This window comes from Mesoplodon mirus (assembly GCF_964341445.2).
Source record: "Mesoplodon mirus genome assembly, chromosome: 5".
Taxonomy (NCBI): Eukaryota; Metazoa; Chordata; class Mammalia; order Artiodactyla; family Ziphiidae; genus Mesoplodon; species Mesoplodon mirus.
The window spans coordinates 65,851,218-65,878,538 of NC_138980.1; the positions used below are offsets into that span (position 1 = coordinate 65,851,218).

Sequence of the window (27,321 nt, forward strand, 5' to 3'; positions counted from 1 at the left end):
CCTATATTCCGCGGTTTCTTGAGCTATTTGTTCTGAATCAGCTTACGCATCTACAAAGTCACTGGCCAAGTGCATCCAAAATATATTAGAGAGCGAAGAGAAGTACTTTTAAGTTTCCAGCATCACGATCTGTGAGTATCCACCTCACTCTGCTTTGTGTTGTAGAGGTAGCGGAGGGAGGGACTCTAGCTCGCAGCTTCCCGTTTCCCTAATTGGTGAACAGCGGCGCCTAGAGCCCAATCTTATTATTGCAACGAGAAAGAAAAACTCAACTAATGTTGCTGTTCCTGAAGTTATCACACTTACCTCATTGAGAATAACAAATATTTGTAAAGCTTAAAATTGCAGACAATAAAGTATCATGTAATGTGATGTTAAAGGTATACCAAGAGCACTTATGAAAAGAGTAATTATTTAAAAGGCTTGCTAATTAAAAAAAATTTCAAATACTACTGGAACTGAAAACTTGCAGGTTAGATTTGGCTCCTCCTGATTTTTACTGACTGAAGGGAACAGCATTTGTGGTTGTGTAACTAGCACGGTTCCAACAAAATCAACAGTTAGGATTATGACTATAATTCTTACCAATGTTTACTGAGTAAAATAAAGATAAAATGTTTGAGAAAATTTGACGGCATTAGGGTTGTCATTTAAAATACCACAATATAAATATATAACTGTATTCCATATCCTTAATTAAAAGGTGTTCTATTTCATGAAAAACTGACCTGACAGTGCTCTATATATTTTACCTTAAAATGCACTTGAATAGTAGGAATGCAGCATTGTAAACTTTAGTCTTAATAGTAATACCCATAGGTTTGAATTAAATTTTAGGAACTTCATCAAGAGAGGGAATCTAGAATCTCGAAATAACAGTGCTATATTAGAATATGTTGGCATATTGGAATATAAAACATTATTTTAAATACTTACCTGTTTAAAAGTGTTCTTATCTGCTTCAACACTAAGAGTTAAAACACTAGCCAATAGCACTGAAGAGCTATCTTTGTTGAGAATATCTTGTGTGGCAGGACAATGTTCAACAGATGTGAGAAAATTAAATTCCGGATTAGTCTGATTCCCAGGCACACATAAATTATCGGCATAGGGCAATGTTCCCTCACTGTAGTTGGGAGGAATCTCAGGACCAGACTTGGAGCAGAGAACAGACCCAAAGCAGTCCCCAGCAGCGCTGGGGCTGGAAGAGCATCGAAGGCGCAGGGCAATGGCCAGAATCACCACGAGGAGGAAGAGCACCGAGATCAAGGCCAAGGCTACCACCAAGTAAAACTGCAGCTCAGCTTGGGGGTCAGTGGGCTCAGAGTGGTCACTGAGGTCCGGCAGCGCCTCTTGCAGGCTGTCCGCGAAAACCAGGAGCAGCGTGGCGGTGGCCGAGAGGGGCGGCTGTCCCCCATCGCGCACAGCAACCAGCAGGCGCTGGCGGGCCGCGTCCCTGTCGCCCAGGGCCCGCGCCGTGCGCACCTCGCCCGTGCGCAGCCCCACGCTGAAAAGTCCGGGCTCGCTGGCCTGCAGCACGTGGTAGGACAGCCAGGCGTTGTGTCCAGAGTCGGCGTCCACCGCCACCACCTTGGTGACCAGGTAGCCGGGCTGCGCGGCGCGCGGCACCGTGTCGAAGAGCGCCGAGCCGTCGGGCCCCAGCGCCGGGTACAGCACCCTGGGCGCGTTGTCGTTGCGGTCGCCCACCAGCACGCGCAGGCTCACGTTGGCGCTGAGCGCGGGCGAGCCGTGGTCGCGGGCCTGCAGCGTCAGCTCGAAGGCGCGCAGCTGCTCGTGGTCGAAGGCGCGCTGCGCGAACACTACGCCGCTCTGCGCGCTCACGGACACATAGGACGACAGCGCGCGGGGCTCCAGGTCGCTGGCCACGATGGAATAGGAGACGTGGCCGTTGAGTCCCAGGTCGGGGTCGGAGGCGCTGACTTGCGCGATGGAGGCTCCAGGCGGGTTGTTCTCGGCCAAGTGGACCACGTAGGAGGCCTGGTGGAAAACAGGAGCGTTGTCGTTGACGTCGGTGATGCGTAGGGTAATGGTAGCGCTGGAGGAGAGGGGGGGCTTGCCCCTGTCAGTGGCTGTGATAGTGACGTTGTATTCCGGAGTCTGTTCCCTGTCCAGGGCCCCATCTGTTACTAACTTGTAGTAATTATTAGAAGAAGAATGAATTTTAAACGGAACGTCTCTACTTAAATTACATGTGACTTCTCCATTTTCCTTGGAATCCTGGTCCCGTGTTTTGAAGAGACCTACAACCATTCCTGGCCGGGAATCCTCCAAAATCTGATCAGAGAGAGAAGTGATAATTATCTCTGGACTGTTGTCATTTTCATCTAAAACTTCTATAATTACTTTACACTGTGTAGAGAGGGATCCTCGGTCCTTTGCTTCTACATCCATGGCATATCTTTCCACATCTTCATAATCCAGGGGTTGATGAGTTATAATGTTTCCTGTAGCTGAATCCAGAGAGAACACGTGCCGGGCTGTATCAGCCACACCAATGAATGAGTAGGTGATCTCTGCATTGACGCCTTCATCTTGATCAGTAGCGCTCACCCTCAGCACGAAGGTACCTGGGGGCACATCTTCCCGAAGGCTGACCTTGTACACCTCTTGGCTGAACACAGGGGGATTATCGTTGGCATCCACCACCAGGATTCGGATCTGAACGGTGCCGCTTCGCGGCGGATCCCCGCCGTCTAAGGCTGTCAGCACCAAGTGGTGAGCGCTCTGCGTTTCTCGGTCCAGGGTCTTCTTCAGTACCAATTCTGGATATTTCCCACCCTCAGGATTGTCTTTCACCACTAACGAGAAATACTCATTAGGACTTAGTTGGTATTTGCTCAGTGAATTCATACTAATATCGGGATCTTTTGCAGACTCAAGAATTGTTCCCGTCCCTAGACTGACAGATTCACTGATTTCTAAGTTTATTTCATCCTTATGGAATTGAGGAGCATGGTCATTAATATCCTCAACAACCACAATGATATGAAAAATATTTAAAGGATTTTCCACCACGGCCTCCAACTGCAATTCACATCTTCTTCTCTCTTTACATATCTGCTCACGGTCTATCCGGTCCTTCACAAGTAAGTCCCCACTCTCCACGCCTACGTTGAAAAGCAGCTTCTCCGCGCTAACTCTCAGCTTTCGAGCCGACACATCCAGGACATTGAGCCCTAGATCCTTGGCGAGATTCCCTACCACAGAGCCCTTGGCCAGCTCCTCGGGAATGGAGTAGCGGATCTGCTCGCAGAGCGCGGGGTAGAACAAAGGCAGCAGAAAGGGAAACAGTACCTGCCGCCGGCCGGCCGGACGTCTCTGCGTGCAGCTCCCTCCCATTGCGCGCTCTAGTTCTCGCTGGGTCCCAGTATTTATAGTTGGAGAAAGTGTACACTGGAGCACTGGTAAAGCATTTGGCCCAGGACAGGCGGAGCCCCCAGGCTTGGGGCTGGGAATCCGTGTGTGCAGGGGAGAGTCTGCGCGGCCAGGAGCCCCAGCGCGTAAGCGGGTTTCCTTCTCTCTGTGTTGGTGGCTGCGCTGGAAATCCCTGGCTAGAGGCTGAGGAATCCCGGGCGTCTACGCTTGCCCTGCACTGGCCGACAGCGGCGCCCAGAGGCTCCGTGCGGAACCGCAGCTTAGTTTTTCTCTGCTCTATTTAAGGAAGTCTTTTTCTTTAAACGCAGGATGACCGCCGCTAAAATATTTGAATCTTATTCCTCGGTGACTCCGTTTTCATCATGAAACATTTTTTTCACATGGTCAAACCTATTATATATTTTATATGTTAAAATTTTACATATATTTTGAATAGGTAGAAATATTTATTTCAAAATCTAAAAGGCACAAAAGAATATAGAGTGAAAAGTAGGTCTCCTATTCCATTGCCTACTGCTATCCAGTTCTTCCATCCAGAGGCAATCACTGCTGCTGCTTTTAAGAGTAATTATCCAAAAAAGAAAGTACTAAAGATAAGCAAAAAACTTTTTTTTTTGGTCTTCAATACAGGCTTATATTTGGCTAGAAAAGTATTAATCCATCCCCCCATATTTAGGAAACAGAATACAAACACTGTCATATTCGTTACAATCATCTAAGGTGTCCTATATTGCTTTTAAATAATTATATTTTAACATATTTGCTTACAACAGTTACCATGCCAAAAGAGTAGTTTTTTTTAAACCTGTATTTTTCAAAATAATAGAATTATTTGAAATAGATGCATACTAATTTTGACTCTCATGGTCGGAAATTTTAAATGACAGTTTCAATTATTTAAAAGTTAAAAAATAAAAGTTAATAACTATGACTCTAAAGATAATAACTATGCTGTCCTTCCACAGACAAATCCTTGAACAAAAGTTGAATGACGTGAAAAAAGTCATGGTCTCATAAATATTTTGAAACACATTAGCACATGATTTGATTTTACGCTACCATATTAGTTTAGAAGAATATCAGTAATAAATTATAAGAGATCAAACCAAATATATCACTATCTTCACTTAACTAAATGGGCTCATCAGTAACTCCACTGACCATCTGTTTATAATTCTATGTACTTCTCTGCTTGTATTCCAATCTCATACAGAAATGACATCTCTTTCTTGACTTTAAGTATATTTTGACTTTAAATTTCAGAGTTTCAGGTGGACCTTTCTTTCTCTATATAAAGAGTCACTGAAATGCTTTTGGCACACATGTTTGCCCCTGTACTTGGGAACATGTACCACTCTATCTCCCCAAATTATATATGTCTACATATATATATATTTTTTTTTTCATCCTTAGAAACTGGAAAATTTAACAAAAAGTACAGAGAGAACAGAACCCCACATTTGTTTCTACAGGCTCTCTGGAATCCCTATTGAGCAACGAAAGTAAAATTAAAATGGTATGTCTTCTGGGACTTCCCTGGTGGTGCAGTGGTTAAGAATCTGCCTGCCAATACAGAGAACACGGTTCGATCCCTGGTCCGGGAAGATCCCACATGCCACGGAGCAACTAAGCCCAGTGCACCACAACTACTGAGCCTGAGCTCTAGAGCCGGTGAGCCACACTACTGAGCCCGAGCGCCACAACTACTGAAGCCTGGGTGCCTAGAGCCCGTGCTCTGCAACAAGAGAAGCTACCGCAATGAGAAGCCCGCACACCACAACGAAGAGTAGGCCCCGCTCGCCACAACTAGAGAAAGCCCACACGCAGCAACGAAGACCCAACGCAGCCAAAAATAAATAAATAAATAATTTAAAAAATGGTATGTCTCCCACATGACAGTATGAAATTGGAATCACAGGCAAAATGGATGCTGCAGTGTTACCAGGTATGATTACACTTGAAAAAATTTAAGCACACATTGTTATGAATTGTTACTGACATTTACCTATTCTTACCAGACCTGCCTTCAAAGCAAGAGGCAGGGTTGTCTAAAGGGCTAGGATTTCAACATGTAGCCACCGGGAGAGCACACAAATTGACAAGACACTTCTGTATGAAAGTCCTCTCTTAGGAACTGTCAGTATTATGCTCAACAAAACTATAAAATACAAGATTCCGTGAAGCTACTCATAACAGCCTATCACAATAAACCTTCATGGGATTAGGTGAATAGTTACCAGAAAGTAAAATCAAATCAGCCTTAATAACCATCAAGTTCTACTCTTCAATGTTTCAGCAATAAGCAAATGTCATTGAAATGGAGGGAAAAGTGAAAAAATTAAGTCTCCACCAACATGCTGCAAACGTAAAAGTAAACCAACCATAATTTTTAAAGGAGAGAAAAGGAACAAAAATAGAACTCACTGGCACCAAAGGGGTATCTTCTATAGGAAACTTCGAATCATCTAACAAAGACTGAGGATCCTTTTTCTCACAGCTCTCCTGGCTGATGAGCGCTTCTGCGTAACTGGGCTGCGGGAAGATCATGTGACTCTTCCGCGAGTCCGCAGTGAGCGAGACCTCGTGGGAATAAGTCTGCAGGAAAGTCCGCATCCCGTCCACGCCCACAAAGTGAGAGGCTGGTACGCCTGCCAATCCGCCTCCTGAAGCCCGGAGCACACGCGACGTGTGCCAGCGCCTCAGCTTGAGCGCCAGCAGCACAATGACAAAGGCAAGGAAGACACAGGAAACCGCGGCCACTGCCACCACCAGATACAACGTGAGGCCTGAAGCATCAGAGGCGTGCGGGACCTCCAAGCTGCCCAGATCAGCCAGGACATCTGGGATGCTATCAGCCACAGCTACGGTGAGCGTGACGGTGGCAGAGAGAGGGGGCTGCCCGTGGTCCTGGACTGCCACCACCAGGCTCTGCTTGAGCGCGTCTCTGTCCAGCAGGGCCCGCGCTGTGCGCACCTCGCCCTTGTGCAGCCCCACCATGAAGAGTCCCGGCTCGCTAGCCTTGAGCAGGCGATAGGACAGCCAGGCATTCTGACCTGAGTCTCTGTCCACAGCCACCACCTTGGTCACCAGGTAGCCAGGCTCTGCAGAGCGGGGTGCCAGCTCCACACCAGTGGAACCGTCGGTGGGGAGAGTGGGGTACAGGATTTCGGGCGCATTGTCATTCTGGTCCAGTACTAATATGTTCAGTGACACGTTGCTGCTGAGCGGTGGGTCCCCACTGTCAGTGGCTGTCACCTGCATCTGCAGGTCATGAAACTGCTCAAAGTCGAAGGATCGCAGTGCATACAGTACTCCTGTGTCAGAATTGATGGAGACGTAGGAGGATAGAGGTGCCCCTTGGATAGTGTCTTCAGCCAGGGAGTAAATAACCCGAGCATTTTCTTCACTGTCTGGGTCCAGTGCAGTCATTGAGAAGATAGAGGCACCTCTGGGGTTGTTCTCTGGGATATAGGTAAAGTAGGAGATGTGAGAGAAGGTGGGTGGGTTGTCATTGATATCTGCCACTTGCAGGGTGAAGTGAGTTTCCGTGGATAGGGGTGGACTTCCTCCATCTGTGGCTCTTACTGTGATATTGTAAGAAGATACCTGTTCCCTGTCAAGGACTTTGTGTGTCACCAATCTATAATAACTGTCAATGGATTTTTCTAACTTAAATGGTAGATTCCCCAGTATAGAACAGGTGACCTGCCCATTCTGCCCGGAGTCCAGATCATGCACGTTTAACAGAGCTATAACAGTCCCCAGAGGTGAATCTTCCATCAGGGGACTAAACAGAGATGTGATCGTCACCTCTGGACTGTTGTCATTTACATCTTCTACTGTAATCAACACCTTAGCAGTTGCAAGATATGCTCCTCCATCTTCAGCTTGTATTTCTATTTCATAGAAACCTGTTTCTTCATAATCTAGATTTGCTGATAGTTTTATTTCTCCCGTATTTTTGTTTAGTTGGAATTTCAACAGTTGTGTGTCAGGTAATTTTCGGAATGAATATGTCACTTCTCCATTGGCACCTTCATCCCTGTCAGTGGCGGTGACTGTCAACAGCTGTGCGCCCAAAGGCAAGTTCTCGGGAACACTCACTCGGTATTCGGATAAACTGAAGACCGGAGCATTGTCATTTGCATCGAAAACAGTCACACTGATGAGGACAGTGCCAGATCGAAGAGGGTCACCCCCGTCGACGGCAGTTAGGACCAGATGGTGCATTGCCTCTTCCTCGCGATCCAGGGCGTGCTCCAGCACCAGCTCTGGGTACTTAACGCCATTGACACGGCTTTGAACTGCTAGGGAGAAGTGCTTATTGGAGCTGAGCTGGTAGCTCTGTAGGGAGTTCACGCCCACATCCGGATCAATAGCTTCCGGGAGAGGAAAACGCGTTCCTGGAGCGACGTTTTCATTAATTTTTACATCTAGATTTTCTGCTTGGAATTTTGGTGCATTATCGTTGATATCAGTTACTTCTATTTCTACTCCGAAAAGTTGCACCCTATCTTCCACAAGAATGTTAAAACTCACCAGACACCGCGCGCTCTGAGCGCAGAGCTCCTCCCGGTCTATCCTGCCCGCGGTGACCAAGCTGCCGCTTCGCGGGTTCAGAGCAAAGAGCTGCGTCTTACCTCTGGAGACGATGCGGACTCCGCGCTCCGCCAGCTCCCGGGGCTCCAGCCCCAGGTCTTTGGAGATGCTGCCCACAAAAGAGCCTTTCTCTAACTCCTCGGGAACGGAGTAGCGGATCTGCCGAGCTTCGGCCTGCCACGGCATACAGAGGAAAAGGCAGAGATGGACCAGCGCGCTGCGGTCGGAGCTATTCCTTTGAGCGGCCATTGTTGTCTGGTGACAGAATTCTCGCTAAGTCCTCACTGGGCACGCTGTGTGTTTTGGCTGGGTCCTTTTTCTTTCTCTGGCTGCAGGGAGTCTCTGCAGCCTGCGCACCTTAAATTCTGGAGTGAGTTTCGCTGCATCCCTGGAGTCTGTTTGCAGGAACTCTGGAGCTTTGTGTAGTTGAGTCCTGAGAATCCGGATTGAGCGCTAGCTGCGGTTCTCTCCTAGTGGGTGAACAGCGGCGCTCAGAGTCCTCAGAAGTTACTGCACCCACTGTGTATGCAATAGAAAACAAACGCTACTTACTCTATTTTTTGTTGTATATTTTATTTTATTTTACATTATTTCTTTGGTTTCTCAACTGACATCCTTAAATCAACTACTATTTGTAGTTTTCTTACTCGGTGGAATAAAGTGGAATGAAAGTACCTCAAAGTATTAAGTGATAATAGTTGATTAAATATATATTTGCAACACTCATTTTCCCAATAGAAATATATCCACTTTAAAAGGTAAGTAATGCGTACTTTCTTTCCTATGAGCTTCTAGCTATATTCAGAAAATTCTTACAATTTTTTTGAAATTCTGATTTAAATGGTCCAACTGTGTTTAGTAGACACTTATACAGAGACTATGAGATATACCCCTTAAAATTTCACTTAGAATTTTTAAATTTTAGATTGATCAATCAACTAATTATATTTGTTTAGCATTAAGATTGTGTAAAAAGTTTTCAATTTTTTCTAAAATAGTTTTACTGAGTCTCAATGAATTTTTTGAAAAAAAAATTTTATTACAGGCCTATATTATTAGAAGTTAACTTGACCTATTTAAATGAGTTGAGCTGGTAATCACAAACTAAAAGGAACATGTCTGTATTGCAGTGGGAAGAGAAATACATACAAGTGCTACAATTTAAAAAAACGGAGTTAGAAATAGTGATGTAGGTTTTTGAAAAATATGTATTTATGTCAAATGACCTGTTTTCACCAGGGCGTTGATGCCTATATAAATAATCTCTTCTTTGCAAGTTGTATGGAAGCCCAAAATAAAGTGGCATACACATCTTCAGTTGTATATCCCCACCAACCCAGTAGTAGTTCTTTCCTCAAAGATGAGGAGTTTGGAGGTTGACTTCTTTCATGCAGAGAGAACAGGTTTTTCAGAAACATTTATGTCTCTTTGCCCCCAAGTATAGAACTCTTCAAAGATTTTACCTTTTGTCTTCAAAGATTGTATATCAGACAATCAGAGACAGAGATTGAGCACAGAACACAATAGCATTTCATTTGCTTTCTTGAAAATTCCTTATCTTGTAATGTAGAGAAAAAAGGATTGGGAAAGAGTACAAATAGAGCACCAAGAAAAGTAAAAGGAAAGCCAGAAGGACCAAAACTTGAAGAGAAAAATTCCTCTAGGGTAGTTAGTATTAAGACTTTGGGCCCATAGAAAATCTGGCAATGGAATCAAAGTGTTGACCCCTCTACCAAGAAAAATGCATACATCTGTAACTTTACATGCAATTTCAGGAATTCATGGATCCGCTCACCATGCCCCCTCAAATGCTTACAGTTTTAAAAATTGTTAAAATAATTGAAGATACCCAAATGCACATACAAGATCATTTGCACTACATGCTTCTTTGAAATGAGCACCTCCTTGGATATTTAATGAGTAGCTAATATTATTAAACTTTTAAAAAGACATAAATAGGGTATGGAAATTTCAACTTAAATCTCAGCAGATTTGAATAGGTTATTATTTATTCATTTAAATTTATTTATTTATTTATTTATTTGGTAAGAAGCCAAGACCACAGCCTCTGTTTTGCTAATCTAAGCTTGACAAGATATCTCCAGTTTAGTGACATTCTTTCTGAATTATAGAGCAATTTATGAACCACAAAAGTCTTGAAAATGTACTCAGCAAAAACTGAACATTGAGAAGGCAGTGATTAGCTATGTATTTTCTAAATATGATTCTAGATGTAAGAGTGAATAGTATGCCCAAAATATGAAAAAAACTAGTAGAATGTTACAGAAGAAAAAAAATGAAACTCACCGGTGTTAGGGTCTCAGGATGTGAAGTCAAATCATTCCCACTCTGAAGTGGAATTAAGGCCCCAGGAGAATCACCACAAACTATGTCTTGAGTGGAATGCAAAGGATCACTACATCTTAGAAAATTAAACTCTGTCTTTCCAGTATGGGCAACGCACAGATTGTAGGAATAAGGTAAAGTTCCTTCACTGTAGTTGGGGGGAACCACGGGTCCAGACTTGACACAGACACCAGGCTGAAAGCAGCCCCAGGCAGCGGGGCTGGAGGAGCGTCGAAGGTGTAGGGCGACCACCAGAATCACTGCCAGGAGGAAGAGCACCGAGATCAAGGCCAAGGCCACCACCAGGTAAAACTGCAGCTCAGCTTGGGGGTCAGGGGGCTCAGAGTGGTCACTGAGGTCCGGCAGCGCCTCCTGCAGGCTGTCCGCGAAAACCAGGAGCAGCGTGGCGGTGGCCGAGAGGGGCGGCTGTCCCCCATCGCGCACAGCAACCAGCAGGCGCTGGCGGGCCGCGTCCCTGTCGCCCAGGGCCCGCGCCGTGCGCACCTCGCCCGTGCGCAGCCCCACGCTGAACAGTCCGGGCTCGCTGGCCTGCAGCACGTGGTAGGACAGCCAGGCATTGTGACCAGAGTCGGCGTCCACCGCCACCACCTTGGTGACCAGGTAGCCGGGCTGTGCGGCGCGCGGCACCGTGTCGAAGAGCGCCGAGCCGTCGGGCCCCAGCGCCGGGTACAGCACCCTGGGCGCGTTGTCGTTGCGGTCGCCCACCAGCACGCGCAGGCTCACGTTGGCGCTGAGCGCGGGCGAGCCGTGGTCGCGGGCCTGCAGCGTCAGCTCGAAGGCGCGCAGCTGCTCGTGGTCGAAGGCGCGCTGCGCGAACACCACGCCGCTCTGCGCGCTCACGGACACGTAGGACGACAGCGCGCGCGGCTCCAGGTCGCTGGCCAGGATGGAGTAGGAGACGTGGCCGTTGGGCCCCAAGTCTGGATCTGAAGCGCCAACTTGGGCGATGGAGGCGCCGGGCGGGTTGTTTTCTGCCACGTGGACCACGTAGAAGGCTTGGTGGAAAACCGGAGCGTTGTCGTTGATGTCCGTGATGTGCAGAGTGATGGTAGTGCTGCTGGAGAGGGGGGGCTTGCCCCTGTCAGTGGCTGTGATGGTGACGCTGTATTCCAGAGTCTGCTCTCGGTCTAGGGCCCCATCTGTCACCAGCTTGTAGTAATTATTAGAAGAAGAATAAATCTTGAAAGGAACATCTCTTCCTATATGACAGGTGACTTCTCCATTTCCTCCGGAATCCCGGTCCCGTGTTTTGAAGAGGGCAACAACCATTCCTGGAACAGAACCCTCCAAAATCTCATCAGAGAGAGAAGTGATGATTATTTCTGGACTGTTGTCGTTTTCATCTAGGATATCTATGATTACTTTACATTGGGTAGAGAGACCACCTCCGTCCTTTGCTTCCACTTCCATGGTGTATCTTTCTATATCCTCAAAATCCAATGACTGGTTATTCTTAATCATGCCTGTTTTCTCATCCAGTGAGAACATGTGCCTTGTACTCTGAGCAGTGCTCCTGAAATAGTAGTGTATTTCAGCATTGGCCCCCTCATCCTGGTCAGTGGCTGTCACCAGCAACACGGAGGACCCAGGGGGTAGATTTTCACTAATGCTGATTCTATATTCGTCTTTGCTGAACACCGGGGGGTTATCATTGGTGTCCTTGACAGAGATTTCTATCTGAGCGGTGGCACTTCGTGGCGGGCTCCCTCCATCCAAGGCAGTCAATATCAAGCTATGGGACCGCTGCTCTTCCCGGTCTAGGGGTTTCTCCAAAGATAACTCTGGGTATTTGCTGCCATCGGAATTAACTCGAACCATTAATGAGAAATAAGGGTTAGGACTTATCTGATAATCTTTAACTGAGTTCGTGTTTATATCAGGGTCAGTGGCAGGGTCAAGGGATATTCGTGCACCTGAAGATACAGATTCAAAAATTTCTAAATGTATTTCCTTTTTATCGAATTGAGGAGCATGGTCATTAATATCCTCAACAACCACAATGATATGAAAAATATTTAAAGGATTTTCCACCACGGCCTCCAACTGCAATTCACATCTTCTTCTCTCTTTACATATCTGCTCACGGTCTATCCGGTCCTTCACAAGTAAGTCCCCACTCTCCACGCCTACGTTGAAAAGCAGCTTCTCCGCGCTAACTCTCAGCTTTCGAGCCGACACATCCAGGACACTGAGCCCTAGATCCTTGGCGAGATTCCCTACCACAGAGCCCTTGGCCAGCTCCTCGGGAATGGAGTAGCGGATCTGCTCGCAGAGCGCGGGGCAGAACAAAGGCAGCAGAAAGGGAAACAGTACCTGCCGCCGGCCGGCCGGACGTCTCTGCGTGCAGCTCCCTCCCATTGCGCGCTCTAGTTCTCGCTGGGTTCCAGTCTTTCCGGAAAGCCAAAGAAAATGCAATCCACGGCGTCACTGGAAGAGCTTTCGGCCCAGGACAGGCGGAGCTGGGAATCCGTTTGTGCTGGGCAGAGCCTGCCCGGCCAGGAGCCTGAGTGCGTGAGCAGGTTTCCCTCTCTCTGTGTTGGTGGCTACGCAGGAAATCCCAGACTGGAGGCTGAGGAATCCCGAGCGTCAGCGCTTGCCCTGCACTGGCCGACAGCGGCTCCCAGAGGCCTCATGTGGAACCGCAGTCTGACATTTTCGTCTTGAATACAATTTCTCTCCAGAATGTGTATGTATGTATGTATGTATGTATGTATGTATGTATGTATGTATATATATATACACACATATATATATAGTTATGTAATTATATATGTAATTATATATAGGTATAGTTATGTAATTGCCCCAAATTTCAGTTTTAACAGAGTATACGGCGGATGTCTGCATACTTCGTTTTTCAAAAAAGTTATTGTGTAAAATTTCAAACTTATACAAGAGTAGGGAGTATTATTATTGAACCTTCATATACCCATCACCCAACTACAACGATGATCAACACAAGGTCATCTTTGTTTACTCTTTATTTCATTCCCTCATTATATTGAAGCAAATCCAAGATATTTTAATAAGTCTTCTTTAAAGACAAGACACGAAGATGAGGAAGAATTTTATCCTTAAGCCTATTGTATTATATAATCTGTTACCGATGCAAAAGTCCTGCCTCATTTAAGAAAACTGGAACTCAGCATTTTCCAGTCTGCCCAGTCATTGATCCAAAGAGCCTTGTGTTCTGTTTTTAAAGGCAAGTGACATTTTTATGGCAGAGACTAGTAGTTACCTACCATGACATACAAGCCTTCATCAATATCTGTTATTACATTTTTTCCAAATTAACCCTATTTTAATATTTATGTATACTAAGTACTAAAGGTTACTCCCCAAGACAGAAACTTTAAGTGACAGTTTTCCTACTGCATGATTAAAAATATGACCCTGAAGGATGTTTTACTTTTTTCCTACTAGCTTAGGAATAGAGTATTTGAAATAATTATAATGTCTGTATGTCATAATGGATTTCCAGACATGTTAGCCCTCATATTCAGCATGTTCAGTATAGAACTTTGAGTCAATTTCAAAGCTGATTTTCAAAGTCTCCTACAGTGTCATTTATTACTTGAAATAACATTGTGTTTAAAATCACATTACATAATACATTATTCTTTTCCTTATGTCTAAAAGCCAGTAAGATATTCTTAGAATCTCCATAGCAGTTCCTGAGAATATTTTCCTAAATCATCTCCCATAACCAGATTTATTTCTAGCCTCAAAAGTTGGAGGATTGAGCCATAAAAAACAGTTGAAGAATAATTTTTATTTCCTATATTTTGTCTTCTCACAGGGTCCAGTCTAAGAAACCCCTCTTCAGCAAGCATAAACTATAGGAGGTTTCAAATTATTAATAATTTGATATTATAGTGTTAGGAAATCAACAGCTCTGAGGATGAGAATAAATGATGTTAAAAGTTTTCACTATTAAAAGAATAAAGCATCCTTTTCTAGGATTTGGAAATGGATGATATTTGAAGTTTGAATTATCCTCCGAAATGATCTTTAAATGCAAACAACCTCTACAAACATGTGAACGGAAACACGTCACCTCTAAGGGGTGTTTTCCTGTCACAGAAACAGAAAAGAAGTACTGAGTCTGGGCTTTCAGTTGTTTTTACAAGAAGAATGCATTTCTTATTAATTTACCCTTACAAAAATAACATCGGCTGCAGAAATGTTTTTAGAGTAAGAATTTCACAATGGGGCCATTGGAGATAACAATAGTAACAAATTTCAGGAATGGAAACCAGTCCTAAGAATTAGTAGTGAACCGTGGTAACCACTGAAGCAACCTCACCCAAAGAGCCATGCCCAATGCCTGATAATGAGAGCAGTCCCAAGAGGAAGGTTTCCACTGACCTTAGGTTAATCATTATGAGAAAGCAAAAATTATATCAACGATGTAACCAATAAATGCGTCCTATAGATGTTAGAGCAAAAATTAGGCCCAGTGAAAATTTAAACATATGGTGAGAAATATGTTAATATCAACTTATCCTAAAGTGCAAACACTTAAATAGAAACCAATTTTTTTTTAAAGTAAAGGAAAAATTGAACTCACTGGAACCAAAGGGGTGTCTTCTATAGGAAACCTGGAATCATCTGAAGCGCACAAAGGCTCGCTTTTCTCACAGCTCTCCTGGCTGATGAGCGTGTCCACGTAGTTGGGCTGTGGGAAGATCACGTGACTCCCCCGCGAGTCCGCTGTGAGCGAGACCTCGTGGGAATAGGCCTGCAGGAAAGCCCGCACCCCGTCCACGCCCACAAAGTGAGACGTGGGCACACCCACTAACCCGCCTCCTGAAGCCTGGAGCAGATGCGACGTGTGCCAGCGCCTCAGTCTGAGCGCCAGCAGCACAATGACAAAGGCGAGGAAGATGCAGGAGACCGCAGCCACCGCCACCACCAGGTAGAGAGTGAGGCCTGAGTCGTCAGGGCTGGTGGGAGACTCAAGGCTGCCTAGTTCAGCGAGGACGTCGGGGATGCTGTCAGCCACGGCCACGGTGAGTGTGACGGTGGCAGAGAGAGGGGGCTGGCCGTGGTCCTGGACCGCCACCACCAGGCTCTGCTTAAGCACGTCTCTGTCCAGCAGGGCCCTCGCTGTGCGCACCTCGCCCGTGTGCAGCCCCACCGCGAAGAGACCTGGCTCGCTGGCCTTGAGCAGGTGGTAGGACAGCCAGGCGTTCTGCCCTGAGTCTCTGTCCACAGCCACCACCTTGGTCACCAGGTAGCCGGGCTCTGCAGAGCGGGGTGCCAGCTCCACACCCGTGGAGCCATCGGTGGGAAGCATGGGGTACAGGATTTCTGGCACATTGTCGTTCTGGTCCAGCACGAACAAGCTCAGTGACACGTTGCTGCTGAGAGGTGGGTCCCCGCTGTCGCTTGCCCTCACCTGCATTTGAAGATCGCGAAATTGCTCGTAGTCGAAGGAGCGCAGTGCGTATAGGACACCAGTGTTGGAATTGATGGAGACATAGGAGGAGAGAGGTGCCCCTTGGATGGTGTCTTTGGCTAAGGAGTAAACAACCCGAGCGTTCTCATTGCTGTCGGGGTCGTGGGCTGTCACCGAGAAGATGGAGGTGCCTCTAAGGTTGTTCTCAGGGAGATAGACTGAATAGGAGGTTTGAGAGAAGGAGGGTGGATTGTCGTTGACGTCGACCACATGTAGGGTGATGTGAATTTCCGTGGACAGGGATGGTGTTCCTCTGTCTGTTGCGGTCACTGTGATGTTATATTCAGAGGTTTTTTCTCGGTCAAGATTTCGGACTGTCAACAATCTATAATAATCTTCTACTGACTTTTCTAATTGAAAAGGTAGAATCTCCTTGATGGAACAAACAACTTGGCCATTATTCCCAGAGTCTCGGTCATGTGCATTGAAAAGAACGATTACTGTTCCTTGGGGAGCATCTTCCCTCACTGGACTAAATAAAGATGTAATGGTCACTTCGGGTCTATTGTCATTGACATCTTCCACTGAAATGAGTACTTTGGTCCGATCCTTCAATGCCCCACCATCTTCAGCCTGTATTTCCATGTCATAAAATGCACATTCTTCATAATCTAAACTCTTTGCTGTTGATATTTCGCCAGTATTTTCATTAAGCTGGAATAACGGAGATTGTTTTTCACTAATTTTCCAGAATTTATAAGCCACTTCTCCGTTGGTTCCCTCATCTGGGTCGCTAGCGCTTACAGTAAGCAGCCGGGTGCCCGGGGGCACGTTCTCAGGGACTTTCACTCGGTAAATCGGTTGAGTAAAAACCGGGGCATTGTCGTTTGTATCCAACACTGTCACTCGGATGTGCACTGTGCTGGAGCGACGCGGTTCGCCTCCATCGGAGGCGACGAGGACCAGATGGTGAGCAGCCTCCTCCTCGCGGTCCAGGGCGCGCTCCAGCACCAGCTCTGGGCTTATAGTTCCGTCGTCTCCAGTTTGCACGTCCAGGGAGAAGTGGTGATTGGGGCTGAGCTGATAGCTCTGCAGGGAATTCAAGCCCACATCGGGGTCAACAGCGTCTGGGAGTGGATAACGCGTTCCGGGCAAAGCAATTTCGTTAATTTTTACTTCTAGATTTTCGACCTGGAATTTCGGATTATTATCGTTGATATCAGTTACTTCTATTTCTATTCCGTGAAGCTGCACCCTGTCTTCAACTAAGACTTTAAAGTTCACCAGACACCGCGCGCTCTGAGCGCAGAGCTCCTCCCGGTCTATCCTGCCCGCGGTGACCAAGCTGCCGCTTCGCGGGTTCAGAGCAAAGAGCTGCGTCCTACCTCTGGAGACGATGCGGACTCCCCGCTCCGCCAGCTCACGGAGCTCCAACCCCAGGTCCTTGGAGATATTCCCCACGATATAGCCTTCTTCTGTCTCTTCAGGTACCGAGTAGCGGATCTGGCTAGCCCCGGTCTCCCACAGCCTCCCCAGGAAAAGGCACAACAGGACCAGTCTTCTGTGGTGCAGGCGATTCATTGGAGCGGCCATTGTTGCTTCACTAAAGATTTTTTTCAGAATAATTTCTGTGAACGCTGATTCCTTAGGTTCTGTTTTCCTCCTGCAGATTATGGTGATCTTTTTCCTCAGGAGAAACCTGTAGTGCCCCAGGCTAAGAGGCTGAGTTATGTTGCAGCCCCGGAGTCGGTTTGTGGGATCCGAGCGGCTTTGTGTAGTTGCAGATCCTAATATCCAGACGGAGCGCTGATTGAGCTTTTCTTAGAGTTGGTGAACAGCGGCGCTCAGAGTCCTAAGCCGTTACTACACCCACCCACTCAAGTATTGAGATATGCAATATTTCTGTTATAAATGACTGAAAAAGAAAACACTACTCTCTAACGATAATGATTTTAGATTTCTCTAATTGTGTAGTTCACTCATTTCAAATGCAATTACCATTTGTGGATATTTTAGTTGGAAATGAAGTGGAATGAAATTCTATTAAATGTCACTTTGGTATCAAACAAACTTAACTCTTATTTTTGCTAGGATTTTGTTCTCTCTCTCTAGATATGTAAATTATTCAAATTTCCTTTTTTATAATGTTTCAAATACTTTCTATAGGTCATTATTTAATTTCTGAAGTAATTAGAATGTGCAATCCTCTTTGGAAATACATTCATATTTTTCTTAATTTTATATGTATGCTTATATATGTATAGTACATAATCATATTGAATGAATATATGGATTATTCATCTTGAAGCTATTTATAAGGCTAATTCATTTTCATAGTGAAATTCCTGGAGTAAGGTCTCCTTGAGATTATCTTTACAAAAATTTAATTAGGCAATGGTACTAGATTTTATCACCTAATATTGCTAAACTTTAAATGGACTGGGTTTTTTAATTTTACATAGCTATGATTGTTAAACTTTTATGCTATCACAATGTTTTTAGTATTTAGTTTTCCGTGTGCATTCACAGTGCATGCACAGCCTATGGCATCTGGAAGATTCAGATGAACATACATTGAAAAGTAAGTTTCCATTTCAATTCTTCCATCAACAAATTATGCAAGTTTAACCTAATTATAAGCCTCCTATTATAAGGGTCATCTAAACTTATGTAATAATTTGGGGGAAAGAACACAAGATGTAGAATGAATTATTACCATAAAAAGTAAAAAGTAAGTACCACAATAAGAAATTCCTTTCAGCAATTTGTAAAGAAACTATTTACTGAAGCAGTTCCTAGCAAAAAGACTGATACTTATGTAACCGCATCTTTGTATGTGCTTGAAATTAGTAGGTTTTGCCTTTAAAATGGAAAATTCAGAATTCTCCTTCGCTCCTACAGTTAGAAGAAGGATGAGAAAACCTCCAGTCACTAATGTTTAGGGCTCCAAGTAATAAAACAAATCCAGTGACCTTCCCCCCTTTCTTCTTCAAAAAATATAGGTTGGGAATGAGATCACGTTATGGAGGCAACAACATTTCCTTTCCTTTTACCAAGTATCTCCTCCTGTTAACTATAAAAAAGAGAATTTTGTATTCAAGAAAACTTGAAGGAACTTAGATAATGACTTCGACTTTCTGATGAATTCACTGAGTCGTCCTCTACACACACACACATCACACAGTATTTTTTCTTAAAAATTTTAAGGATTTCAAAGACTCATAAATAGGTAGATTTAAGGAACTAGACATGAGGAATAAATATAAGAAAGGGATGGAAACTGTACCAATGAAATCAGTGAAAGAAGATACCTAGTAGTACACTTTTTGCTTTAAAGAATGAATTGATTGCCTACTTTAAATTTGATGTTTACTTATATATAATAAACATTAAAAATATGTTAAATAGGGCCTCCCTGGTGGCGCAGTGGTTGAGAGTCCGCCTGCCGATGCAGGGGATACGGGTTCGTGCCCCGGTCTGGGGGGATCCCATATGCCGCGGAGCGGCTGGGCCCGTGAGCCATGGCTGCTGGGCCTGCGCGTCCGGAGCCTGTGCTCCGCAACGGGGGAGGCCACAACAGTGAGAGGCCCGCATACCGCAAAAAAAAAAAAAAAAAAAAAAAAAAAAAAAAAAAAATGTTAAATAAAGAATGAGAAAAATCAATGGTAAATTTCATTAGCTTAGAAAAAAGATAAGAAATCGGCAAAAGACTTTTGCGGCAAAGCAAAGAGCATACTCTCTCTTCTTTGTAAATCCGAACTGAGTAACATAACTCTATTTAACGTCACATGCTTACCCAAATCACCATTCCCCATGATGATTGGATATACAGGTTTCTGATGAGCTATAATATTCCTAAGACAACTCACTAGATTAAAAATATATTTTCATATGAATAAACAAAATTGTGAAGATGATGAAAAGGAGTAGACACTTAAATGGAACTCACCGCCGTTAGAGTGTCAGGATGGGAAGCTGACTTACTGGAATTACAAAGTGGAAATAAGGTCCCAGATGAATCACCACAAAGTACGTCTTGTCCTGAACTCAACTGCTCATTACATTTTAGAAAATTAAACTGTGTCTTTCCAGTATGGGCAACGCACAGATTGTAGGAATAAGGTAAAGTTCCTTCACTGTAGTTTGGGGGAACCACGGGTCCAGACTTGACACAGACACCAGGCTGAAAGCAGCCCCAGGCAGCGGGGCTGGAGGAGCGTCGAAGGTGTAGGGCGACCGCCAGAATCACTGCCAGGAGGAAGAGCACCGAGATCAAGGCCAAGGCTACCACCAAGTAAAACTGCAGCTCAGTTTGGGGGTCAGTGGGCTCAGAGTGGTCACTGAGGTCCGGCAGCGCCTCCTGCAGGCTGTCCGCGAAAACCAGGAGCAGCGTGGCGGTGGCCGAGAGGGGCGGCTGTCCCCCATCGCGCACAGCAACCAGCAGGCGCTGGCGGGCCGCGTCCCTGTCGCCCAGGGCCCGCGCCGTGCGCACCTCGCCCGTGCGCAGCCCCACGCTGAACAGTCCGGGCTCGCTGGCCTGCAGCACGTGGTAGGACAGCCAGGCGTTGTGTCCAGAGTCGGCGTCCACCGCCACCACCTTGGTGACCAGGTAGCCGGGCTGCGCGGCGCGCGGCACCGTGTCGAAGAGCGCCGAGCCGTCGGGCCCCAGCGCCGGGTACAGCACCCTGGGCGCGTTGTCGTTGCGGTCGCCCACCAGCACGCGCAGGCTCACGTTGGCGCTGAGCGCGGGCGAGCCGTGGTCGCGGGCCTGCAGCGTCAGCTCGAAGGCGCGCAGCTGCTCGTGGTCGAAGGCGCGCTGCGCGAACACCACGCCGCTCTGCGCGCTCACGGACACGTAGGACGACAGCGCGCGCGGCTCCAGGTCGCTGGCCAGGATGGAGTAGGAGACGTGGCCGTTGGGCCCCAAGTCTGGATCTGAAGCGCTAACTTGGGCGATGGAGGCTCCAGGCGAGTTGTTCTCGGCCACGTGGACCACGTAGGAGGCCTGGTGGAAAACAGGAGCGTTGTCGTTGACGTCAGTAATATGCAAGGTGACACTTGTGCTGGTGGAGAGGGGCGGCTTGCCCTTGTCAGTGGCTGTGATGGTGACATTGTACTCCGGTGTCTGTTCTCGGTCCAGGGTCCCGTCTGTTACCAGCTTGTATGAATTTTTGGACGAAGCGATTATCTGAAAAGGTACTTCACCCTCTAATCGGCAATTAACCTCCCCATTCTCCCCGGAATCTCTGTCATGTATTTTGATCAAAGCAATTAGCGTTCCTGGCACTGCGTTTTCCAGAATCATTTCGACTAAGGAATGGAACGTAACATCTGGCCTGTTGTCATTTTCATCTTGAATGTTAATTTCAACTGTACATTGTGCAACCAGTCCTCCGCCATCCCTCCCTTCCACCACGATAGAATATTCCTTGATTTCTTCAAAATCCAGTATGTTTAGAGTTGTAATTTCCCCATTCTTTGAATTCAGACCGAAGACTTGCCCGGTCCTATAGAACGAATAAGTGATTTCTGAGTTGACGCCCTCGTCCTGGTCGGTGGCTGACACCTGCAACACAGTGGTGCCTGGGGGCACGTTTTCTCCAAGGCTGACTCGATATACGTCCTGGCTAAATACCGGGGGGTTATCATTGGCATCAGTGACCTGGATCCGGAGCTCAGTAGTGCCGTTTAGGGGTGGATCTCCACGGTCTGAGGCTGTCAAGACTAAACGATGATAGCCCTGTTGTTCCCGATCTAAGGGTTTCTCCAATACCAGTTCCGGGTATTTACTACCATCTTGTTTCTCCTTATTTATCAACGAGAAACTAGGGCTAAGAGAGAGTTTATAAGTCTGCAGAGAGTTCAAGCCAATATCTGCATCTTCTGCGACTTCTAATATAAATCGCGTGCCTGGCAGTGTAGACTCACTTATTTGCAGCTCAAAGGAATTTTGCGTGAATTTTGGTGTGTGGTCATTAATATCCTCGATCTCCACATTCACGTGATAAAAGTTCAATGGATTTTCAGCAACAGCCTCAAATTCTAGACTACAAGCTGGCTTCTTCCCGCATATCTGCTCCCGGTCTAGCCTGCTGCTAACAAGTAACTCCCCGCTCTCTGAGTTCACAGTGAAGTAAGGCTTCTCCGAACTGACCCGCAGTTTTCGAGTCGGTAACTCGTGGACACTGAGTCTCAGGTCCTTGGCGAGGTTCCCCACCACCGAGCCCTCTGGCATCTCCTCGGGAATCCTGTAGCGGATCTGCTCAGAGAGCGCCAGGCAGAACAAAGACAGCAGGAACGGAAAGAGCACTGGCCGCCTCTCAGCCCAGCCCCTCTCCCCAGCTCCGCTCCCCATCCCTCTTGCTCCCCTCAGCTTGCTCACCGGCTTGGAGACGCCGGATTACAAACAATCTCTGTGCTGCAGTTGTCCGGAGCTCCGAACAGCTTTATTCCGGCGTGGGGGGTCAGGCAGGGTTTCTTCTTCTCCAGAGGAGGAAGCGGTGGAAAGGCTAGCGAGTCTGAGCTGGGAAAGTGCGCTGCGTCTGCGCGAGGAGGTCGCCAGCACCAAGCTCTCCACTTTGGCCAACAGCGGCGCCCGGAGTCCGCACTAGGAAACTGCAGCCCTCGCTGCTTAAGTTTAAACAGCTAAAATAATTATAACCGTGTGCTTAATTTAATAAGCCATATTTTTAGGTTAATATATTTAATACCTTAAATTATCAAGACTTCCTTAAGGTATCTTTTCTCTTGTTTCCAAATTATTAGAAATATCATGTTGGGCCTGTATACAAACTTACATATATTGGTCCATTTATTTCACCATTTTACAAACATACATTGAACTTTTGCTTTGTGCTAAGTACTGTCCTTGTCAGTGGCCATATAACAAAGAATAAGACACAGGTCTTGCCCTCAGAGAGTTTCTTGTCTGCTAATTTCACGAATCATTTCTGTTTATTAGCTATGATATATAACAATTTTTTAAGCTTCTTTCACTGATTCCTGTGTTTACCTCCAACATTTCTACATACTCAATGCTATTTCATATCACATATATTAGAGAAATCAATATTGTTTAAAACTATTTTGTAAAATTGTGTAATTTTGTACCAATCCTGAAACATCTCCTTCTGATAATCTCAACACTCTCTTTACAAAATAATTTCTTTTTACTCTTCTATCTCAAGAAGTATTCATTCAAAAAAACTGTCCCTATGATGTAGCCAGGATATTATTTACTGTACCTCCTACTTCATATCTCAAAATTAACTGGCTTATGTCATACCCAGTATCACATATAAATTCATCCTTAAAATGTATTGAAATGTTAGTCTATCCTTCAATACAAAGTCACAAATGGATATTCTAATAGAATGCATTAGCTCCTTATCTATGTACTTATGTTATACTAAAGTAATGGCTTCAGAATTGGAGGAATTGAGCTCATGGTAAATGTATTTACATAAATTCACTGAATGTAGTGACACCTGTTCTAATAATTTTACTCCATTTGTTTAAAAAATTATTTGCAATTAGTGAATGCTTTGAGCAAGAGTATTGGGGCAACTTTCCACACACTTTTTAAATTTGCAAAGTGTCAACAAAATAGTTGTCTCCTCAAGTGACTGTACACCCAAACACTACAGAAAATATGAAGTTAACTTCTACCCATTGTATATGCAAAATTGGAGGGAACATAGCACAATCCCTGGGAAGTGTCCTTCTAATTACTAACAAATAATTCATTGTGATTTCCACTCTCATCTGATGACAAATCAGAGGTTAGTTTTATTTAAATGCTATAACAAGGGATACGGAAGTCATATAGTCCAGACGGAATCATTTTAAATTGAATTTTAATCATTTTTAATTGAATCATTTTTGATTGGCTTGTTTAGAATTTGTGTAAATGTAACTTCTGTTCTTAAAACCAACACTCTGGAACTCTAACCATGAGAACACAGCACATTTCACATGGCTGTACAATCAAAACAGCTAATTGGAATTCTAATGAAACATGTTCTTCTGTATTTTACAAAAGTCATTTTCAACAATTTAAAATGACATGTTATTGCAAATTTGATGGGGGCAGGGGGCAATGGCCATTTTAGGCTTTAGATTCTATGTCTCCATTGGTATGACTCCTGGGTGACCACTGACACACAAAAACAGTGGTGTGTGCGTTAGGGACCAGTCTCATCTACTACCACCCTTTAAAATATGTTTGTTTTGAAATATAAGAAGTATTAAAGCTTTGAACGGTAGTGATCCAGATGCAGGGCTCAGAAAAGAGGTTTAAAGTGAAGAAAATTTCAAGCGCCTAGTTTTAGTTTTAGCAAAGAATTCTTAGGATTCTTTGCAATCCTAAGAATCCTAAAAATTCTGAGACGTATTTTACTTTTACTAAGCTAATACAAGGGTTTAGAAGCCTCAATAATGTTTTGTAAGTTCTAACTTATATGTATACATATATATGTGTGTATACACACACACACACACACACATATTCCTGTATATAAAACGAACTGACCATATGTGATTGGGTAACTATTTCTTAAGTGAATAAGTGATAATTGTGGTAAAATATGGAAGGTTTTAAGAGGTCAAGAGTTCATATTTAAACAATCTTGTCTAAGCCTTTGGAAAGCAGATAAAACAATTATGTTGATTAGAACTCAATTTTATGGTATCACTAACACAAACCCAAAACTTTGTGGTACACCTTAAAAATTATTTTAAAACTTTCTTCACAATGCATGTTTCAAAACACAACTTAAATGTATAAAAGATATAATTCCTCTAAGAAATAAACGTAAACAAAGAACTGAACTCACCTGAACAGAAGCAGCTTCATCCCTACATTCATGAAAATCTCTGGATGTTAACAAGGTATCATTTTTCTCACAGCTCTCCTGGCTGATGAGCGTGTCCGCATAGTTGGGCTGGGGAAAGATCACGTGACTCCCCCGTGAATCAGAGGTAAGGGAGGCCTCATGGGAATAGGTCTTCAGGAAAGCCTGTACTCCCTCCATGCCCACAAAGCCTGAGGCTGGCAAGCCTGCCAACCCGATGCCCGAAGCCTGGAGAAGACTCGACTTGTGCCACCGCCACAGTCTGAGAGCCAGCAGCACAATGACAAAGGCGAGGAAGATGCAGGAAACAACGGCCACTGCCACCACCAAGTATAGTGTGAGGTCTGAATCATCAGAGTTGGTGGGGGTCCTGATGCTACCCAGGTCGGCAAGGACTTCTGGGATGCTGCTGGCCACTGCCACAGTGAGTGTGACGGTGGCAGAGAGAGGGGGCTGGCCATGGTCCTGGACCGCCACCACCAGGCTCTGCTTGAGCGCATCTCTGTCCAGCAGGGCCCTCGCTGTGCGCACCTCGCCCGTGTGCAGCCCCACCAAGAAGAGTCCCGGCTCGCTGGCCTTGAGCAGGCGGTAGGACAGCCAGGCATTCTGGCCTGAGTCTCTGTCCACAGCCACCACCTTGGTCACCAGGTAGCCGGGCTCTGCAGAGCGGGGTGCCAGCTCCACACCCGTGGAGCCATCGGTGGGAAGCATGGGGTACAGGATCTCTGGCACATTGTCGTTCTGGTCCAGGATGAACAGGCTCAGTGACACGTTGCTGCTGAGTGGAGGGTCCCCACTGTCACTGGCTGTCACCACTAGCTGCAAGTCTTGGATCTGCTCATAGTCAAAGGAGCGCAGCGCATATAGGACGCCAGTGTCAGAGTTGATGGAGACATAAGACGAGAGAGGCGTCGCCATGATGGTGTCTTTGGTCAGAGAGTAAGTGACCTGGGCATTGTTGCCACTGTCAGGGTCATGGGCCGTCACAGAGAAGATGGAGGCACCTCTGGGGTTGTTCTCCGGGATATAGGCTGAGTAGGAGGCATGAGGGAAAATGGGTGGATTGTCGTTGGTGTCTGCCACGTGCAGGGCAATATGAATTTCAGTAGATAGAGGTGGGGTTCCTAGATCTGAGGCCATCACTGTTATATTATACATAGAGATCTTTTCTCGGTCCAAATATTCCCATATCACCAATCTATAATAATTATCTATTGATTTTTCTAATTGAAAAGGTAAGTTATCATGTGTGTAACAGACAACTTGACCATTCTTCCCAGAGTCTCGGTCATGCACATTCAAGAAGGCAATTACTGTCCCAGGAAGAGTATTTTCCAAGACTGGGCTAAACAAAGATGTAATGGTCACTTCGGGTCTATTATCATTGACATCTTCCACTGAAATGAGTACTTTGGTCCGTCCCAGAAGTGCCCCCACATCTTCAGCCTGTATTTCCATGTCATAAAATGCACATTCTTCATAATCTAAACTCTTTGCTGTTGATATTTCGCCAGTATTTTCATTAAGCTGGAATAACGGAGATTGTTTTTCACTAATTTTCCAGAATTTATAAGCCACTTCTCCGTTGGTTCCCTCATCTGGGTCGCTAGCGCTTACAGTAAGCAGCCGGGTGCCCGGGGGCACGTTCTCAGGGACTTTCACTCGGTAAATCGGTTGAGTAAAAACCGGGGCATTGTCGTTTGTATCCAACACTGTCACTCGGATGTGCACTGTGCTGGAGCGACGCGGTTCGCCTCCATCGGAGGCGACGAGGACCAGATGGTGAGCAGCCTCCTCCTCGCGGTCCAGGGCGCGCTCCAGCACCAGCTCTGGGCTTATAGTTCCGTCGTCTCCAGTTTGCACGTCCAGGGAGAAGTGGTGATTGGGGCTGAGCTGATAGCTCTGCAGGGAATTCAAGCCCACATCGTGGTCAACAGCCTCTGGGAGTGGATAACGCGTTCCGGGCAAAGCAATTTCGTTAATTTTTACTTCCAGATTTTCGACCTGGAATTTCGGATTATTATCGTTGATATCAGTGATTTCTATTTCTATTCCCCAAAGTTTCCCTTTATCCTCAACCAGGATGTTAATATTTACAAGACACCGCGCGCTCTGAGCGCAGAGCTCCTCCCGGTCTATCCTGCCCGCGGTGACTAAGCTGCCGCTTCCCGGGTTCAAAGCAAAGAGCTGCATCCTACCTCTGGAGACGATGTGGACTCCGTGCTGCGCCAGCTCTTGTGACTCCAGCCCCAGGTCCTTGGAGATGTTCCCCACGAAGTATCCTTTGTCGCTCTCTTCAGGCACGGAGTAGTGGATCTGTCCTCTCCCGATCTCCCCCAGCGTGCCCAGGAACGCGCACAGCAGTACCAGATCGCCGCGTCCTCGGTAATTCTTTGGAGTGGCCATTGTTCTTTCACTAAGGAATCCACTCAGAATCTTCACTGGGCATATATGTCTTCTTTACCTTGATGCTGCTTTGCAGATCATCTTATGGAAAGCTGGAGTTTCCCAAAGTTAGGGGCGGAATTTTGCTGCAGTCCTGCAGTTGGTTTGTGAGATCTGCGGGTCTTTGTGAGGTGGGAGCCCAGAGTATCCGGATGGTTTTTGGTTACATTTATCTCCAAGTAGGTGAACAGCGGCGCTTAGAGTCCTAGGCAGTTACTGCACTCACTTAGATTTGTTATATTGCATGCTAGATTACTTAGG

At 45.8% G+C, this 27,321-nt stretch overlaps 4 protein-coding genes across 4 annotated transcripts in view; all 4 read right to left on the reverse strand.

Moving 5' to 3' along the window:
• The window catches only part of LOC309805359 (uncharacterized protein), a gene marked incomplete at its 3' end in the record, with an annotated part of 180,299 nt that overhangs the window by 98,645 nt on the left and 54,333 nt on the right, over positions 1-27,321 (reverse strand). The gene's annotated exons all lie outside the window — the stretch shown is intronic.
• On the reverse strand, positions 14-3,534 carry LOC309804740 (protocadherin gamma-B7-like). The gene is made up of 2 exons (XM_082622292.1): positions 937-3,534; positions 14-241 (listed from the first exon to the last, which is right to left on the reverse strand). The coding sequence occupies exons 1-2, from the start codon at positions 3,358-3,360 to the stop codon at positions 230-232; spliced, it is 2,436 nt and encodes an 811-aa protein (XP_082478418.1). The 5' UTR covers positions 3,361-3,534; the 3' UTR covers positions 14-229.
• LOC309804741 (protocadherin gamma-A9-like) lies at positions 8,257-17,944 on the reverse strand. The gene is made up of 2 exons (XM_082622293.1): positions 14,933-17,944; positions 8,257-8,514 (listed from the first exon to the last, which is right to left on the reverse strand). The coding sequence occupies exons 1-2, from the start codon at positions 17,354-17,356 to the stop codon at positions 8,503-8,505; spliced, it is 2,436 nt and encodes an 811-aa protein (XP_082478419.1). The 5' UTR covers positions 17,357-17,944; the 3' UTR covers positions 8,257-8,502.
• LOC309804730 (protocadherin gamma-A8-like) lies at positions 22,059-27,205 on the reverse strand. Its single transcript, XM_082622282.1, has 2 exons — positions 24,598-27,205; positions 22,059-22,408 (listed from the first exon to the last, which is right to left on the reverse strand). Exons 1-2 carry the CDS (start codon positions 27,019-27,021, stop codon positions 22,142-22,144), a joined length of 2,691 nt encoding a protein of 896 aa, XP_082478408.1. The 5' UTR covers positions 27,022-27,205; the 3' UTR covers positions 22,059-22,141.